At 42.9% G+C, this 20024-nt stretch overlaps 1 protein-coding gene across 1 annotated transcript in view; it reads right to left on the bottom strand.

The window, feature by feature from the left end:
* Nucleotides 1–2830: 2830 nt before the first annotated feature.
* NUAK1 (NUAK family kinase 1) overlaps nucleotides 2831–20024 on the bottom strand; it is a 50175-nt gene continuing 32981 nt past the window's right edge. Inside the window, exons 3-7 of the mRNA XM_054832559.1 lie at nucleotides 17491–17642; nucleotides 16127–16192; nucleotides 8395–8514; nucleotides 7958–8090; nucleotides 2831–6873 (exon numbers count right to left, since the gene is read on the bottom strand). Of these exons, the coding sequence (XP_054688534.1) occupies nucleotides 5720–6873; nucleotides 7958–8090; nucleotides 8395–8514; nucleotides 16127–16192; nucleotides 17491–17642 (1625 nt within the window). The 3' untranslated portion in view covers nucleotides 2831–5719. The remainder of the gene's footprint in view (nucleotides 6874–7957; nucleotides 8091–8394; nucleotides 8515–16126; nucleotides 16193–17490; nucleotides 17643–20024) is intronic.

Raw genomic sequence — 20024 nt, 5'->3', positions numbered from 1 at the left:
AGTTTCTATTGGCCCAACAAAAGCATTCCTGCAGATTTGTCTCCAGAAGCATCTCATTAAATGAGATGTGAATCACCGAGATAAATGTTTAACTAAACTGATAAGCTTCTCATATACACCGAATTTACATGAGTATTGTACTTCTCCCTTCATTGGACTGGTTATGACTTACCCTGTAGCTACAACTGAGGCTCTGGTGTTGCAAAGTGTATTATTACACATGCTTCTGGAGTCATTAGCAAATTTATCTGTAAATACATTTGTCTGCAATAACTAAAAATGCCACTTCTTCACCTCAATTTAGTACCTTACTTTCACAGTAAGTGAAGTCTCTAAATGGAGACCAGGCAGAGCTGCGGGAGAGACACAACTACAAATCAAATGCAAACTCCTATGGCCAGAAATTGTGCTGTGTCACTTTGCTCTGAATTTTGCTTGTCTTGCCAGCAGTGTGGGCTGGCTGTGGGCACCACCTTGGAGGTTGTGACAGCACTGAAGAGAGCTGCCTCCTGCTGTGTCAGCACAAGTCCTCTCCCTCTGCATCAGTGACTCAGGGCTGGTGAACTTTGAGGAGCAGAGTCAGGGTCTCCTACAAGTTTTTGTGCTGGCCTCCAGGTGCTCTGCTGAGGCATGGAAGTGTCGCTCATTATCAGGCAGTGCTGCTCACGTGAGCTGGCCCTCTGGACTTCGGCAAGCCTACCACAGAAGTGAGTGGGATCCCCAACACGATCACATTATGCACGTGCACAGGCTTTGCAGGATCAGGAACTGAGATTATCAACTTTTAGAGGTAAAGGTATGAACTTTTATGAGGAAAGGCTGAGAGAGCTGGGTCTCTTTAGCCTGGAGAAGAGAAGACTGAGAGGGGATCTCATCAACACTTATAAATATTTAAAGGGCAGGTGTCAAGAGGAAAGGGCCAGAGTTTTTTCAGTGGTGCCCAGCGACAGGACAAGGGGCAATGGGCACAAACTGGAACACAGGAAGTTCCATCTGAACATGTGGAAAAACTTCTTCACTGTGAGGGTGACCAAGCACTGGAAGAGGCTGCCCAGAGAGGTTGTGGAGTCTCCTTCTCTGGAGATATTCAAAACCCACCTGGACGCGATCCTGTGCAACCTGCTCTAGGTGATCCTGCCTTAGCAGGGGGGTTGGACTAGATGATCTCCAGAGGTCCTTTCCAACCCCTACCAATCTGTGAATCTGTGAAAGAAAGGGTTATAATGGACAAGACTATTTGTCACTCAACTGCGTAGCTCCCAAGGCTCCTGTCTTGCTTCCTTACTCCTGTCTTTCCCGATCCATTAAAATTCAACAATTCCTGAGAAACACTGGTATCCCTGTGGAGCAAGCATAAAAGAAGACCAGGTCTGGCTACAGACTTACTATGTAAGTTCAGCTAAGGCATCTCACTGTACATGTATCTTCTTTAATAAATAGGAAAATTAGACACCCACCTCCCCACCCCAGGAGTGCGTGCTTTCAGAGCTGTACAAACATGTACGTAATTACTTCTCAGTGCTTGCCACATACGTGCACCATACCCAGCCATCCAGAACTTTCTTTCTAGAAGCCATTATTTTTAAAACAAAAGTTTGCCCTCAATTTCACTTTTTTCCTAGTGTGTTTAAAAAAAAAAAAGAAGTTTCATAATTGCTATTGCAGAAGAGACTTGCATTACATTTTCCACCACTCAGCACCCACACAGTTAGACCTTATTCACCTCAGGTACAAGAACATGTGTACTGACTTTGAATATATACCTTACAATTTCTGACTCAATTAGCATACAGCAGCTAATCGTTCCCTTTGTAATGTATTAATGGCTGTTTGCCTTTCTGCATCGTTGGCTTCTTCCCTTTATTCCCACCGGTTGTTAAGTGGTAATGATGAATAAATCTAGCACCTACAGCCATGGCTTCTTGCTTTAAAAAGCTCAAGAGAGAGAAAATGAATTAGAAAAATGAAAGCCTTTTTTGCATGATATCCAAACCTTGGATCCTGATCCAAACCGCCTGTAATTTAAAAAGCAGAATATACACCACAGGTATCTTGGCTGGCTGCATCAACAGGGAAGTTTAATGGTGTCTTGCTCAGTGCCAATGTTAGGACATTGCCAACCATTTCCTTTATTTTAACAAGTGCCCAGCACACACAGCACACCTAACACCCAGTTTCCCTTATGATGTGCACCCGCTTTCCAAGAAAAACAATCTAAAATCTTCTGGTTATCAAATGGATTCCAATAAATGAAAAGTGGCTCCCTTTTTCCCTCACACCAGCTGATTACGCTGACTGCTCAGAGCCATCTGACTGAAACCATCCCACGTTCAACAGCAGCGGATGGCCACCAGTCTTTTTTGGCCAAACAACCCCTAAATTGTACCAACAGGAACATCAGAATTGTTAATAAACTGTCCTTCTCCCCATCAGAGAGGGGTAAGGACTGTGACGGTCTCTCTCTGGGCTACAGATGAGTTGTGCTGTGTCTGGTCAGCCAGCCTGCTCCGTCTCACCTGCAGCACACCTGGCCCACAAACCTCACTCACCTCCAGCAGAGAAACCCCAGTCAGCTGTTCTTCTCCACCAAACATTTCTATAGCTGAAAGCTCTGGGTGTTTTGCAGTGCCAAATGCTTCGTAGCACGGGAGTCTCTGTGGCCACCCACATTATATTCAAATGCACAAACGAGCCAAGAAGCTTTGCATAAACAACTTGGTACGATGTGCTGAGATGCTGCTGTATTTCTGCATGACAAGTTCATTACCATTTGGCTTCGGCTAATGCTGATGTACAGTGAAAAAGAAATGGGAGAGAGACTCTTCACAGTTACATTAATTCCATTTTATTTAATAAAAAACAGTATCAGATTAAAAATACAAACACTTTGGGTGATTATCCAGCGTTTTCCCCTGTGTGCCTTGTAGAGCTCAAACCAACCAAGGATTGGGAGAAAAAACAAAAAATAACACCAAACAATTTTGGCCGGAGCTGTAAAATAATGTTGCACCAATTAAATTACACCAAATATATTATTATACCTTTGAAATGGCTTTCAGACCAATAAATAAAAAAAAAAGACAAATTCAAATAAAAAAGTCAACTTTGTATTACAAAAAAATTAAATAAAAATCACAACACTAGTAATAACAATGTGCAGTCAAGTTTTTTTTTTTTTTCTTCTCTTCTAGGAATGATAACATGCCGGTAAACATGTAACATGCCAGTAACATGCCAGTAAATCCCTACATAGTATTTCCAGTTTGGCAGCAAGCAGTCACTCACTCATTCACATTTGTACACAAAGAAGCAGGCCTGGGCAAAAGCCTTGGGAGATATGAGCCTTCGGGGTGCTCCTCACTTCCCTGCCGCGGCCGGCTGAGTTCCCCTCCCTTTGTCCTGAAACCTCTATAAATCCACTCAAGGTTCAGTGCCAGATCTGCAGGGAAGGTGTCAATCAGCGTAACCCCACCAAAGTGATGCTCCATCATGCCAACGGGGCAGCGCTGGTTTACACCAGCTGAGGATCTGGCTCTTAGGCCACGGGGCACAAGTTAAAAGCTGTGGCTGCAAAGCTCATCCTTGTTTCAGAAGGGCCATGGAGCCTACGTCGAGTTGTTCTAAAATGCACCACAGCAAACTTGTTAACACATTGCAAAATGGGGTGTTGATTTGGCAGGGCCTGTGAGAAGATGGGACGTCTGAATATCATACAGAGAGGTACACGTCTGTAAAGGAATGACGTGCAGTTGCCCTTCCTGAGCAAATGGCCAGTGAGCCAAATTTCACTTGACTGCCTGAGAGCACGTCTCTCATTGATTTCATGGTACGGATGCCGTTTACTCCAGGGCCAAATTTGGTCCAGTGTTTCACAATAAGTAAAGGTTCTCCATAGAGGCAGATTAACTGATTTAGGAAATTCAAGCTCATCCATCTTTATGCTAGGCAGCCCAGTTGATTTTTAGGAGGAACCAGCAGACTTAAGTACCATGATAGACCAAATAAGGAATCTGCAAGTGAAATAGCTCCCTGCCCCAGACGCCAATGATTTATGGGGTTATCCCCGATTCCCAGGGATCCGTTTCCACATGACCTCTAGGATTTGGGACACAGTGGGCCAAATTCTGCTTTCAGTTCCAGTTTCAGGGTAGGAGTGAGAACAGAGCTTGCCCCATGCTCTTCTGCTCTGGGTATGCATGTAGAAGTCAAGTTTTGCAGCTGTGGATCATTTGACATCATAGGCTGAAACCTGCCGCTTATTCACACCAGTGCACCTCAAGAAAGCCAGGGGCTATGTGCTCATGGAAATGAGACTGAAATGGGCCTTAAGATTCCAGTTTGCCCAGGCCTGTCAAACACACAGTGCCTTTCTGACATAGGCTTACATTCAGGTAATCCAGTAGACCCATGTGGTACCTTTATGGGAGTTAAAGCCTTCAGTCTGGATAGTTAGGTATGTCTGATAACACAAACACACATCCTTCTCGGTTTTTTTTTTTTTCAAACTGGTTATCAGTTGCACACGCAGTACCAGCTACACTATATAGAGAGAGGCCTGCAATTTTATGCTAACTCTGTTATCAAAACTACTGTTATCATTTCATCGCTCAATTCTTTCTGCTCCATTACTACCTACCTAGAAACATTTTCATTTGGAGAAAGGCATCTTCCCACTAACTTTCTGACCTCTACCCATTTCCTACATGCTACAACCTTTTCCTTACCTAACATTCTGGTCACAAACTACCTGTCACCCTCAAATACTACAAGCTAACAGCAAGGTGGCACCATTTGCTGACAGCGACAGAACCCTAGATGGGAGGGTCAGTTAACCCTTGAGACCCTTTTTTAGATCCATCTTTGTCTGGGCATTCATCTGGCTGGCCATTTTGAAAGAGTCACAAATTGAACACACGGGTTGAAACGGCCTTACAAGGTCAGCTGCTGCTAACATCCATTGCTTCCAGTTCCCTTTATCGTTTCTGTGACTCAGTTTTTGCTGGTATGAGCAGTAGCTGGAAACAATTTTAGGGCCTCCTGCTCACTGAAGAGCAATGGCTGTGAGAGGGACCAGATCTGAATGCCTGCTCCACCCACTTGTCCCCAAACACCACGTGAGGTTATTCTGGGGTGAGTCCCTCAAATTATCTGTCCCAGAACGCGTTCAGAACCTCTCAGGTGACCTCAGTGGAAGAGACCATGGTGACCACCTAGCCTGGCCTCCTGTACAATACAACCCAAAGATTCCCAGTGTGCAATGCCTGTATCCAGATGAATAATTCAGGGAAAAATAAAGGTTCTTTTTCTAAAAGACATCCAAAATTGACTTGAAGAATTCAGCTCATCTCTTGATAAAGCCAATCTAATATGAATTACAAACCTCTCAAATGTGTGTCACTCACTTCCAGTTTTAATTCTGTCTAGCTTTGACTCTCAGCCATTAAATCTTGATGCTTTTGTCTGCTAGATCTTGATGTGCTTTCATCACGAATACAAAGACCAAAGGTTTTTCTCTGGTCAGGTAGGTAATATTTTGAGGACACAAAATTAGAGAAGTGTGAGATGGCTTTGGGGCTACTTTACTAGGAGTTCAGCTACGTAGGTATAATCTGGTCCTTTGAAGCAAAACCTACCATTGTCAGCAAATCAGTGACCTGGCTTACTCCATCATAAAGGTACACAGAACAACTCCCTTCCCTCCCTTTCCATCTTCCCTCTGCTAGTTGAGCTTGTTGCAGATCTCTAGGGCTTTCTTGTAGACCTGAGTCACATCATCCATGTCTGTGAGAAGGGAAAAACTGCTGTCCCCCAGACGGTTGCGATAACGTTTTAGATATTGTGGCCGTGGGCGGTTCTGAAGTCCTTCGAAGTCTTGGATCTGGAGGAAATTTTCAGCAGAGACACAGCTCCGAATTGTCTGTCTGTTTGGCCTGTTCTCTTGCAAATCCAGTAAATCAAAGGAGTCACTGGACAAAATACTGTCATCACTAATCACGCTGGAAGGGCGACTGTAACTTCGAGGTAATGCATCCCCTGGCAGGACCACTTCTTCCATGGCCTCCAGCGTTGGTGTGTCAGGGCTAATCAAAGCAGATTCAGTACTGCTGGTAGAATACTTGCTGTTATGTTTCAAGATGCCCTTACGCCTGCAGGAATGGCTGTAAGACCCATTTCTGGATGGCTCTGTGACCCCTGGAGAAGTGTCACTGTTTACTGTCTCATCATTATTGTCCAAGAGTTCAGAAGATTCACTTCGTTCTGGAGATGAGTAATAGCCAGACTCCCTCTGCTGAGTCTTCTTTAGGATTCCTTTTTTTGGCATTAGTGAAGACTGCTTAGTGCCATATTTGCCTGCTACCTCTCCCTCCACAACACTTTTAATGGCTACGCCAGTCCTACACAGCTCTTGCTCTAGCTTAAAAGCAGAGGGTAACACTGGGCTGACCACTCCTTCAATGAAACCTGCACTGTGAGATCGATGTTCACTGTTGCTCCTTTTCTTCAGGATGCCTTTGGGTCTCTTGGAGGTGGGTTTGGATGCATTTTCAGCTCCTCCTTCCTGGATGGACTGTGCAATGTCATTTTCCTTTTTTGATTTTTTCAGAGACCTTTGTCTCTCTAGTGTGACTTCAGGACCTTTGGGCTTAGAAAGGCACTTCATTTTGGTATCAGTCTCTGGTTGGAGGCCAGTAGATCGGTGATGCCAATCAATGAACCTTGCCAGCAATGGGGACTCGGAGTCCCTCATGGCGTCACAGTCACAAACACTACTCTTGTAGCCCCAGTTAACCCACCAGTGGTTGGCAATGTCTTCAATGGTTGCTCGGCGTTCAGGGTTCACCATCAGCATCCATCTGATAAGACCACGAGCATCTATAGACAAAGAATGGAATATGAAGTATTTAGAATATGGGCACTCTTGGTTTTCCTAGTTTAAAAATGGAAGTGTGAAGTTAATCAGATGAGCAAAAATAATGCTTCTTAGTACAGAAGAAGTGAAAGGGGGCAATGCTTTGGCCATCAGTCAATGTTGGAAAATACATTTCAGAACTACTTCTTATCAGAAGAATATGATTCACCCTGGGAAATGTACACTGGGTTATCAAATAAATTAATATTTGTACCATATTAGTCAGTAAATAGTTCCATGTTACTAAAGGAAGTCACCAACCTATCAACTCCAATAATTACAAAATTTAGAGGAAAACAAAGGGGAATTGGGATGTTTTAAATGATCTACACATTATTGTTTTGTATTTACTTTTTCCATTAACAGTGTAGCCTTCTGTATATTTTAAAGGTATATTTTCATAAAGAGAGCAAGAAGGCAGAAAATTGAAAGAGATGGAAAACAAATGATACAAGATAAATATTCATTTAAATATAATATATACATTGATGTTTAAGGCTGGAAGGAGTCATTATAATCAACAACTTGGACTTAGTTGATGCTTTTCTGTCAGGTGGCTGCTTAACATGTTCTCCTCTAAGTAGAAGTAAATGAGAACATAGTGGCATTAATTCAGATTTTGGCCTGCCTTCTTGAATAAGAAACTGCGTTGCTCTGACCATTCATCTCTCTGCTCGTGATACACCACAGTGTAGTTAGAGGACTTATCTGTACCACTATGTTGTATTAGTTTACAGCTTGTCTGAACAATTCCACTTGCAATAGCTAACAGACCTTCCACTGTCATAGATGTAGTTAAAAGAGCCTGTTACAGCTTCCCCAAGGCAATAAAATCTATCTGCTATAAAACTTTCATTTCAAAAGAGCTTTTGGTAAATGCTGTACCCAGCTGGGAACTGAGAGCAGATGAAGTCAGTAGGGGAATGAGATATTTTCTTTTTCTTCATCATTCTAATATGACACCAAAACGTGTTGTAAGGAGCCGGGCAAACCCTCCATTCTGAACTCCTGTCAGCTCAATACATTGCCCTCACTCCTTTTTTATACCTGAGGTCTGTGTTGGCTCACGATATTCTCCACTGCTGATCTGCCTGATGAGATTTTTGTGATCGAAGCCATCAAAGGGCATCGTTCCATAAACCAGAGTATAAAGCAATACACCAAGGGCCCAGCTGTCAACCTGAAATACAAAGACAATGCATGAGAAGCCCAGGAAAGCTGATCCACACCATTCTCCCTGCCATTAGCACTGCAAGAGCTGCATCACATCCAGCTGTGCCTACTGATGGGAAAACCAGTATCTAACATCTAAGTAACCACAGGCAAAGCAAACAAAAGCAAATGAAGGCAGCTTGAGAACTTTCAATATGGGAGAGACCCAAGCAAACCCACATGTTCAATAACACTAGCATTAAGACCAACCCTCAAGAACATTATCATCAAAGACATCCCCATACCGCCACTGAAAAGCTGACCCTTCTTACCTCTGGGCCTCTGTAAGGTCGTCCATTAACTATTTCAGGGGAAGCATACAGTGGGCTTCCACAAAAGGTCTGCAGAAACTTGTCTTTGTGATAAAGGTTGGAGAGTCCAAAATCAGCAATCTGCAAATAGAATTGCACAAGGCATCTGTAGTATTAACAATATCTTAATGCAACAGAAAATCCTTAATCAGGGAAGATTTAGCTATATCTGATCTTGCTGTAGGGCAGGGATCTTGACGTGGATAATCTCTCAAGTTCCCTTGTGTCGCAGTTTAACCTGGCAGGCAGCTAAAACAACCACACAGTCATTTGCTCACTGCCCCCCACAGTGGGATGAGGGAGAGGATCAAAAAGATAAAAGGTTGAGATAAAGACAGTTTAATAGGACAGAAAAGGGAGATGATGATGATGATGACAGCGGAAGAAGAAGAAGAAGAAGAAGAAGAAGAAGACGACGACGAAGAAGAAGAAGAAGAAGAAGAAGAGGAGGAGGAGGAGAAGGAGGAAGAAGAAGACAACGAAGAAGAAGAAGAATATACAAAACAAGTGATGCATAGCACAATTGCTCACCACCCAGAACCAGCGCTCAGCTAGTTCCTGAGCTGCACTGCCTCCCGGCCAACCCTCAAAGTATATGAGCATGACATCATATGGTATGGAATATCCCTTTGGCCGGTTTGGGTCATCTGTCCTAGCTGTGTCCCCTCCCAGCTTCTTGGGCACCCCCCGCCTTCTCGTTGGCAGGGCAGTATGAGAAGCTGCAAAGTCCTTGACTGCTTGGCAACAACTAAAAATATCAGTGTGTTATCAACATTGTTCTCATCCTAAATCCAAAACACAGCACTATACCAGCTGCTAGTAAGAAAATTAACTCTATCCCAGCCAAAACCATTACACACCTTGCCAACCCATTATTCTATGATTTTTTTTTACTTTTCTCTGTAAAGACCCTCCAGAAAAGGAGAATGCTCCCCAGGTTAAATCCTCCAGATTAGGATGCTTTCCATTAAGTTCCATTCACAGAGAGGTCACTGACTGCACAACCGTCAGTCAGCAATTTTATCCTGGATGAACTACATATACTTGCAAAGACAATCTCATACTGGGAGGCACCGGGCCTGCTGTCCACTGATTGCTCTTCATCTTGTATAATCTTTAATACCAAAGGAAAGCAAGCAGAAAGTACTACCGTTCTTATCATGCACATGCAAGACGAAAGCCAAGACCTTTAAATCCAACAGGAGGAGTGAGGCAGGAGTGTCACAGGAAACTAAGCATTACAGAAGAAAGTGATTTTTTAAATCATCTGGAACTTAAATACGCTTGAAGGAGGGGGAAAGTGAGGCACTTGCTAACTCTTCCAGATTCAGGGACTCCAGCTGAGGAATCCGAGCTGTTAAGTACATAAGATGTCTATCATGAGATAATAAACACAAGTCTGGTTCCTAACTGGAAACAATGGGCCCAAATCCGGCTTTCCCAACACAAACAAAACTTCCCTTGAGACTGTTGGGAATTTTGCCCATGTAGGAATTGCAGGATCAGGTCCAAATATTTTGTTTACTTCAATTCTCTGTTCTTGTTCTTACAAAACAAAGGCTGAGGATAGCAACACTAAATACTCCCACAACCTTTGCATTTCCTTTGTTTCTCTAGCACAAGGCAACACATCTCATTTTTTATCTTGTTTAAAACCCAAGTGTTTCTGTTTCCCAGAGATGCTTTTATTACTGCCCACTATCGACATAAGGCGTACACGAAAGACATTAAGCACAGGCATAAAAAAGGTATTATCAATTCATAGCTATAAGAGACAGGCGTTTTCTCTGGGTTTTCTTCACCTTATTCAGGTCTTTTCTACCAGAAAGAAATTGAATCCCAGGAATTTTCACAAGAGAAAATTCAAGAAAACACACAATGAATGGAAAAGAAAAGGATTTACCAGCAGCATCATTCACTCCTCGCTTTCTAAAACGTGTATCAGCAGTGCTGCTAATAGCTGTTTAATTGCAATGTCTAGTGAACACTTGGGAGACATAAAGTCTTTGTCTCTGCTATCCAAACTCCTAAAAATGTCACAGTTGAGACCAAAATGAACAAAGTTGGTGAAGTATGGACAGAAGTTCCCGATTTTCTTTCTTTACCCCAAAATAGAAATCTATATACACACACTTAATCTATAAATAGACATAGACTAGATATAGATACTTTTATGTTAAAAATATAAACTTATTTCTTAAAATATCATTTTCACAAAAATTTTAAAATCACAGCGCAAATATGAGATTTCATGCTTCACTCTCTCCTATTTTGATGTTCTGCTTGTGCAGGTGTTCCACTGACAATTTGGACTCATAATATCCTGCTCAAAGAGCAGCGGATTCCTGTTCATTAATGTTAATTCATCTCACCATGTCCATTCATCGTTTGAATTCACTCAGTCCCCCAAACAGCATATTATCAACCCACAGCAGAAAATTCAAGCCTTACATAAATGTGGTTTGTAAAATCTTCATTGTATGGCTGGAATGTCATTGAAAACAGCTGGTGTACAATTGCAGTCTGCAAACATATTCTCATGGCTCAGATTGCACTTAATTGCCCTAAATTCCACTTTCTTATCAAGTCACCCTGCCTGGCTCGCAGGAAGTTGGTTTTAAGCCTTATGAAGTGTGCCCTGTCAATCAGGGGAAGAATGGGATCATTTCAGTGTTAAAACTTTGTGCTGGTCATTGAGTTTTATTCTAGTTCAGGATGCAGCTAAGACAAGGGCAAACACTGCACAGTATGATTCCTTAAGAAAATACATTCCCTTAACACCATGGAATGTATAAAATGCATGCGGATGTGCATGAATATATATATAGGGACACATACCATTGTTCACACTAAGAAACTCTCAGACTTGGGCATTCATGTTTTAATTTTGACCATTCAGGAAAAGAGTATTTATGTTACAGTCCACTCCCATACTCACAGACTGATGTTTATCAGCTTTTCCCATTAAAACTGTCATGCCCCCCAAAACAAGATTAATAGAAGCCAACATTACTTCATGTTTTTGGCACTTAAATGGAAATAAGGCATCAAGTCAAAAAAACTTCCTAAATTGGGAGGAGCAGGGAAGTGGACTTTTATTCGCCTTGCTTCAGGAGGTGTATGTTTCATATTTACTGTTAGCTATGATAAACCAGATGTAATTTATTAAGTGTGGACTATAAAATCCATGAAGTTCGCACTCAGGGAAATTGTCGGTTTTACCCACTTAAAAATCTGTCTCTTTGTACTGTAGATAGAGAAATAATTAGGTCTCTTAAAGCAAATTAAACGTACGTGCAGTGGGTCAGACTTCCAGCAAGGTAAATCCCAATTACATATACTTTACTCCGTATATATGAAACCCTCATGGGTTTTTAGTGGTTAGTCTCACTGGTGTTCCCTTACCAGCCCAAGAGAAAGTGCAGTGAGTAGGATTATGTTACTATTATACTTGCATTTTTCTCTCCTTCTATCACTTTGGGGTTGATCATACAGTTTACGTCAACTTCTCCTAGACATCTCTTTCAGGTGCAATTCCCAGCCCAGGAGCCACCACGGCCCCGCTCTGAACAAGGAGCCCCCCTCCATCGTGCCAGGCTGTGTGACAGAGGTGTCCCTGGGGGTAGGCAGTGGCACGGGACAGGGACACAATATTTGGACAGACCAGCAAGAGGCACTAATTCCCTGGCTGCCGCACTGGGCAGCAGTTTCTCTCCAACTCCCTGCATGCAGTTTTAGGGATTTAGGCACTGAGGAGAGCTGCAGTGCTTGAAGACATGTGGTCCTCATCAGGCCAAACTGCAGGAGCTATGGGCGAACGTAGGCAGCTACACCCTCGCCTGCTGCTATTTCTTACAATGAACAAAAAATTAGCATCCTCAGTCCTTTTAAAACTAATGAAGAAAAGATGACACCACCAGAAGACTTTTTTTGAAGACCATCAAAGGTCACACTAAAGCTGGTGCCAATCTCTTCCCTTTCCAACTCACCAACTCTTCTGGTGCTTTGGGGCTGTCTTAGCTCTGCTGCCTGCCTGACCCTGCCCACCTCCAGCTCTGTTAGGATTATGAACAATGAAATCCTCTCGGTGGGATGAAAATGCCAGCGAGAGGCTGCTCTGCCACTGCGTGGGGGGGAGCAGCTGTACCCACCCCCAGGAACCTGGGGCAAGCAGAGTGGGCAGCTCTGAGTTACCCAGAGCTGGAGGGTGGGAGGCAGCAATTGTGGGCAGCTGAAAGGAGAACGCAGTAAATTTTAAGGTGAACCATGCTGTTAGCAGTTCACACATGAATGTGAGCAAGGAGAGGTGTGTACATGTGCAGAAACCCTAATTCCATCACTGCGTTGTTTCTTGAAAGAATATGGCACCATCAACAAGGTAAGAAAGCAAATAACATTCTTCTGCCCTGGGAGGCTGCAGTGCCTTGGTGAGGTTTAGCTCTAGGATTGTGCCGCACAGCTGACCTCCACAGACAGGCAAGGTCCCAGGAGAAACATTCCCACTGGGGTTTCTGCTAGATAGTTGGGTGTGTATCTGGAGAGCAAGGCAAGGCACTGTTTGATTAATTGATTGGATGAACTCCTTGTACCCCATAGATCCGTGTGCATGTTCAGTCTCACAAGTGTTTAAAAGTAATTTTATTCACTTGTGTTTGCTGCATGTAGGGGTTTTAAGCAATAGTTTGCAGGAAATACTACCAAATACACCAAGTTCCTGAAAAACATAATTATGTACTATAGATCAGATCAGATCACTTTCTTCCCCTCATCACCCTCCACCTCTGGCCTGTGGACCTGAAAAACTCTTCAAAACGTGTAACTTTTTGTCAGCCTTCAGACACTGGTGTTTCCTAGTTGCTGTACTCCAACACATGACTCCGTTTCCAGAGACTTTTACTCACTATCACAGCTCTTAAAAAAAAAAGCTGATTATGTCTCCATACACTGCTTCATGACCTTCATTTAATTAGCTACAATTTAAGAATGGTTTTCAAGTTAGTGTAGTATGCTGTAAAATGGCTTGGGGCACTTTTAGGTCAGATAATAATTTCTAATGGATTACTTGTCCTCTTTATTTCCTGTTCTAAAAGTATTGCTTAAGTTTCTATATATGGATCTATTTTTACAACATCTTATTTTTTTCTTCACATTACTATGACACGTTTGTGTGTATCATAATGTATAGATCGCTGGCTTCTTCAGAAACATGTATTTAATTGCACATTGCACCCAAGAACAAAGAGATTCCTTTCATTTTCTCATCCTTAAAATCAAACTGCCAATTTTGTAAGAAGTGCTTTGTAATCCACTGAATGAAATATAAATACTGGGAAAGTACAGATAAGACTATCACTCCATTGCTAGAAAATGCCTTCCACTGAGTATTTGAAGCCATCAGTCAATACCAAACCCCAAACTGCATATTTCTTTTTTTCTGCCTGAATAAACCATATATAAGTACTCTCAGAATGAGGACCTGATACATTTACTCCTAATAAATAATTTACAGCTCCATATGTGTTTCCTTGCCAACGGTTACTGTTTAGCAAAACAAAGAAAAAGTAGGAAGTAAAATTCTGTGCAAGTAGCATAGAAACCACAGTAACATATTCAAAGCCTCAGTATCGGAGAAATAGTGGCAGCATGCTTAACATCAAGTATTCAAAGCTGATCTTAGTCATGAGGTGTAAAAAAAAAAGAAAGCGGGGAAAAAAGGAAAACAATACAAAAAGTCATCTCTTGAAGTGACCCAAATTCAAACACTACGGATAATAAGATGTATGAAATACCAACTGCTTCCCAAGCTCGGTCTTGGGAATAAATAGCCTCTTGCTCATAAATAAAGACCCTTTGCGGAAATAGTTACCAGGGGAGAAGAAGGGAGCTTGCAGCCACCTCCCCACGCCGAGGCAGCCTTGCCCGCTCAGAGGCATGCCCTACAGTTTGCAGGGAAGTAACTGAGGAAAGGCTGGAAATATACAAAAAACCTACACAGCAGCTTAAAAACAACGCAGTTCAGGAAAAGGAAGCCTCCAAGAAAAAGATGTCCAAATGATTGGAAGGGATGTGGGGAGTTGTGGCTACCCGAATTTCTTCCACAGCAGTGCCGCACACTATGGCAGCTGAAATGAATCTGTGGTTCTGAAGCCCCTGGGTCACCTCCATGGTCTGGATGCAAACACAAATCCACCCATCCCTGCCCCATCTTCCTGCTCTCCCCGCAGGACCATTAGACTCCTGTAAGGGAGAGAGGGGAGGGAGCGGAGCCTTCTGACAAAGCAAAGCTCCCTGGAGGCTTGGGGAAGCAATTGGTTTTGCATATGAGGACCACAGTGCGGAGATCCAGGCCACCACAGCTAGCAAATTCCCCAAATTCCTCTTTTCTCTCAAGAATTCTCTGATTAGCTGGGAAGATAGTTTGGCGCGTAATGCGGAAAGAAAGGTCATCCTGCCTGCGGAAGCCTGTTTCGTATACAAGGTCCTAGAAAGGCTACTTTGTGTTTTCAGCGCTGCTGAGAACAGCTCAGGCTACTGCAGCCAGTGTCCCTGTAGCAACAGGAGTGGGGAGGTTCACTCTAACGCTGGATGTTAACTGCAAACGTCCAAGTATTGCATTGGATGGGCCTTCTGTAAAAGCCTATTTTTAGAAACCGCATATTTATGTGCCTTTAATCCACTAGTTGATCCAAGTTAGCTTCTGTCATCAGCGTTACACAGATGGCAGCTACCATATGTTACTTTCCATTGCCATTGCACATCAGCTTAAAATGAAGACAATCTCTCCAGCGTGAAGTGCAGAAGGCAGTGCATGCAGCCCCGTGGCTTTCAGTGGAGACAAAACTGAGATCCAGGCTAGTTAGATATTTAGCTATGCAGGGAGCTCCTCAATTACTTTGTTAATTAAGCAAGGATGCCCAGGAGTCAGCAGAAACTCTTTGGTGTCCCTCCCTCCGTTTGTTTGCCCATAGATGAGCGCACCCAGCCACCCTCACATCCAGCTACCCAAAGGAGGAACAAAGGTGCACGTGAAACAGGTTCAGCCACCTGGAAACTACACTCATCTCTGCATTATTTATCTTTGTGCTACAACTATTAGGAGGGGGAAAAAAAAAAAAAGAAGGGAAAAGAGGTCATTCCCATGCTTTCACTGGGGAAAATGACATGGAAATGACATCACTGACATCACTATCCAAAGTATACGTTTATGTCTGGAGTTCCAAGGCCATTTCCTAATGAAGCACATGTGCTTTACTAGGTTTATTTTGAAACTCTATTTGCTTATTTTCCAGCCATGATCAAAAGGACATTCAGAGTGTTCTGTAGGAGGCACTTGAACCCTGTAGACCAGGAGAGTTTTTTCCTAGCCCCAGCAGCAGCCAGCAATAATATCATTTGTACAATAAACCCGACTGCACGACTACCCGACTGCACGAAATGCTCTTCTGTTTCCTACTAGAATCATGGCCCTTGGGTGGCAGGACAGGGCCTTCTCCCCCAAATTATGCAAAGCTTCATTTAGCATGTATGACTCATCACCAGTGGTGCTCTTTCCCCAACTCCAAAAGCCCTAAACCTCTTGCCAGATGCTGTTGCTTAGTAGCTGTTGCCATAACACTGGCTCTTCTAATACCTTGGATAAAAAATTTACAAAACATGCAAATCCATTCTGAGAAGCTGAGAAAAATAATCCTACCTTAATATTAAAATTGTCATCAAGAAGGATGTTTTCCAATTTCAGGTCCCTGTGAACAACACCATTCTGAAACAAGGCGGAAAAAAACATGAGGGGGGATAACATGAGAAAATATTGGGAAAATGAAAGGTGAGCTGGCAGGGTGGTCTTTGCAGCTACATTTCAGGGCTGATTTCACTGTCATAACACTCATGGCCCAGTGACTAGTGACAGGCAATGTATTAGTCACTTGGTGTGTGGTTAGGGGAAGAATGACTGGAATCTGTCCTCCCACAAAGCCTCTAAAACAGCAGGGGGGGTGGGGGGTGTCTTTTCGGAACTTAATTCCTGCCTGGATCCTGCACCCACTGCGTGAAAGCAATATATTCTTCCCAGGCACCAGAAAAGAGTATCTGTCAATGACGTTAGTCCTTACAAAAGCCCTCATTCCTCCAATGTGCAGCCACGTGGATCAGGGGAGTTATAATCCTAAAGGACTGTAAATGTTCGAGATGGAAGCGAACATGCTGAGTTTAGGTCAGAGCCTTCTTTTAAGAAATTTGGGAAAAATAACTGCACAGGGTAGGGCACTGAAGCTTTTCAGCGCTGCGCAGTGAGGACTTTGAAAACCGCCCTTGTTTATCAGAATTCAAGTGGAGATTAAAGTGTTTAAGAATTCAAATAAAAAATTGTGTTAGCTGCTCGTTGCCTTTAGCCTCATACAAGTTTAGGCTTTATGCAGTTGGTTCATACGCAGGGATAAAAGGTCCACAATGACAGCCAGCTACCTTGGGTTTAATTACTTAAATTGTCATTCTAGTGGGTACCATGATGGATAAAGTGATTAGCAAAGGGTGTCTTTCTAGTGCTCCTTCTACATACAAAAGAAAAGTTACTTTTGCCTATCCAGAATGAGTACATGCTAAAGCTCATACACGAACACTCATACCTTTCTCTTGGCTTTTTTCTTTCATATATTTTATCTCCTATTCTAAAGTTGTTCACTTGCATATTCAAATTGAAAATTATACTTCATTTGAATGTATTAATATTAATGTTGTAGCAGTTCTATGGGATGCCTTTTCTAGTTTATGTTGTTAATTATATTTTTTTTAATGTCAAGAGAACTATTTCCAAGGCAAAAATGCAATGTAGGGCTAATGTAAGGGAGTGGCTGGTATCTGCCGTAACACAGGAAAACATCCTTAGTCTTTAAAAACAGGCAGTGAGCTACCGTAGCACTTTTAATGAAGATCTGTTGTACTGATAAAATCACATGCTGTCATACTTAATAATGAATGCTGTTGCTTCAGACATCCTTTGAAATACATAAGTCACTACTCAGCCTTCAAATAGCATTTTTTAGTATCAAATCCTTTGCTCACCTTGTGGCAGTAATGTACAGCAGAGACTATTTGTCGAAAGAAGTGTCTTGTCTCTCTTTCGCTCAATCGCCGCCTCTCACTGATGTAATCATACAACTCTCCTTTACTTGCATACTCCATGATGATCACAATCTTATCTTTATTTTCAAACACTGCACAGGATAAAAGGAAAAAAAACACCGCAGTTGATTCAATACATTTGAAAACTGACACTTTAAAGGGTGAAGAAGATTTAAGATGACTGAACACATCCTGTGTCATCGCTGCAGCCTGGAGAGATGCACTACCAACCCGCACTGCAAAAAGCAAGCTCCAAAGCTAAATTTTTCCAGAGGAAGATTACGACATTTCAAACCAAGAGAAGGAAGTTGAGGCAATCTTCACTGTCATATGGCTACATGAAAGGTCTTTGCCTCTATAATATGGGGTCACAGGATGGCAAAGTCAATTTGGTCCTAATGAGGTGAGGTGGACACTTCTGCCAGCGACACCTGAATACTGACCCTGGCTCCAACAGGGACTGCCTCTTACCAGTAGTTCTCCTGAGGTCAGAGGACTGAAGGAAACAGGAGCTATCACATCATTTGGAAAGGGTGAATAAAGAATAAAGAAGGCACAATAAACCCTGTCTTCAATGACTAGCTGATACAGAATTGTAATTTGGCTTATAATGACTATTGGTTGGCTTTCACCTACCATCCAAATCCAACAAGTCAATTGATGTATGCGTCCTCTTCCAGCCCAACTCTAAGCATGGACACCTGAGCTAGCAGTTGCTGCAATGTCTCTGGAGCTGTACAGCTCTTGTCAGTACGGCTCTGCACCCCGTCTCATGCACCCAACCCATCCTCAAGCTTACTTATCTCCTGCCTCCGCCACATGTCCCATGGCATGCTGTAGATACATTCTTTTCACTTGCGTAGAGCTGGCAGCAATGCGCAACTCTCACGTAAGCGGTGCAAGGAATATTCATCTAATACACGTCATAACTTGACTGTTCTTTGGGGCTCAGGGTACTCTGTGCCACATGCTGTCAAGGACTTCACTGGGAGTTGCAGATAACTGAACACTTAATCTAGTAAAGCAGGCTGTGAGTAGTCTCGAATTGCCATCACATCCTGGCCACTACATAGTTTTTCCCCTTCTGACACTGAAAATCGTCTGCAACCCACTGGAAATTTCCTGCACCTGCCATAAGTGACCACTGCTAGTATTAAAACATGGTGATTTTCCTTCTCTTTTTACCTGTGCAGCAGCCTGCTCAGGCCAGGTCACACTGGCAGCAAAGTGTCTGCAAACTAATAAAGTTATAGGGGTTATTATAAACGGATGCTAGTTTTGACCAGCCCTACTGGAATGATGCCTTCCTATATCTCTTTAGCAAAGCTCAGCCAGTAGTCCTTAGTGGTTTTTTAAAAAAAAAAAAAAAAACAGCACAAAAAACCACTTCAGCTTTTGCAGTGAAATGCGAAGCTGCCTCTCTCAACACACAGGTATTTGCTGCTCTTAGGCTTTGTCTCATGTCCTCTCACACCTTGTCACTCAACTCTACAAGCCAAAGCCTCTGCAGTTCCCTCTTGCACCCCTGAACTCCAGCCAAACAGCTCTGATAAAAGGGAGAGTGAACAGCCAGATAAAATTGGCCGCTTACTTGTCTGCTGGCCTCACTGTACCCCGAAGCAGAGGCTCCTGCCAGTGATTACATCCTATGTGCATCCTCATTAGCAATAAACTTCGGAAACTGGAACAGCCGTCTCTGGATGGATTATACTTACAGTATCCTCTCCAAGAATGACAGACTGATATTGTCTGGGAAAAACTGAACATGCCCTGTGTCATATAGGGAAGTGCTGTGATGTGTTACCAATAAAGCAGTAACACACACACATTCGTTTCTCTAAGCTTGGAAAGGCTTGTTAGATACAGAGATGTTTAGGAAGGCAAAAAGAAATAGTTTCAGTTAAGACAAATCACTAAAAATGCTCTTATTTAAGAGATTAGATTGAAACAAAACAAAACAAACCAACTCCAATCCCTCTCCCCCCCAAAAAATACCCCAACCAGCTGATTCAATGAGTTAGGAGTTATTATGTCATGCACACATAGGTGAAGTCGCCACATGGCACCACTGACCTCAGTGGACTCTCATGGGAGTGCCCTCTCCAAGCAGCCCCAGCCAAGGACCATCCTGAGCTCAGGGGGACGTTTACCTCACCAGAGGGGCACCGATGGGGGCAAAGGGGCCCTCGGCTCTTCCCGCTCCCCCAACCACTGATGCCCTACCAGGTGTTCAGTGCTGAGGATGACAATAACAGCGACAACAGCCCTGCCACAATGGAGCATTCTTCCAGCCTGCGTTTTTATTAAAGTTTTGCCTTCATCACTCAGTTATGAGAACTTTCTCAAATCATCCTTGATGTTCTGAAGTTTTAAATTCCAAAATCTAATTTTTCTGGACTAAAATTTGCCATATTAATACAAGTTCTGATCCAGACATATTTTCCTGCATTTCTACAGAAATGAAGCGGAAAGCA

The sequence above is a fragment of the Grus americana genome, chromosome 1 (assembly GCF_028858705.1).
Source record: "Grus americana isolate bGruAme1 chromosome 1, bGruAme1.mat, whole genome shotgun sequence".
Taxonomy (NCBI): domain Eukaryota; kingdom Metazoa; phylum Chordata; class Aves; order Gruiformes; family Gruidae; genus Grus; species Grus americana.
The sequence above is the reverse complement of the archived record's forward strand: the minus strand, read 5'-3'. Positions and strand labels throughout refer to the sequence as shown.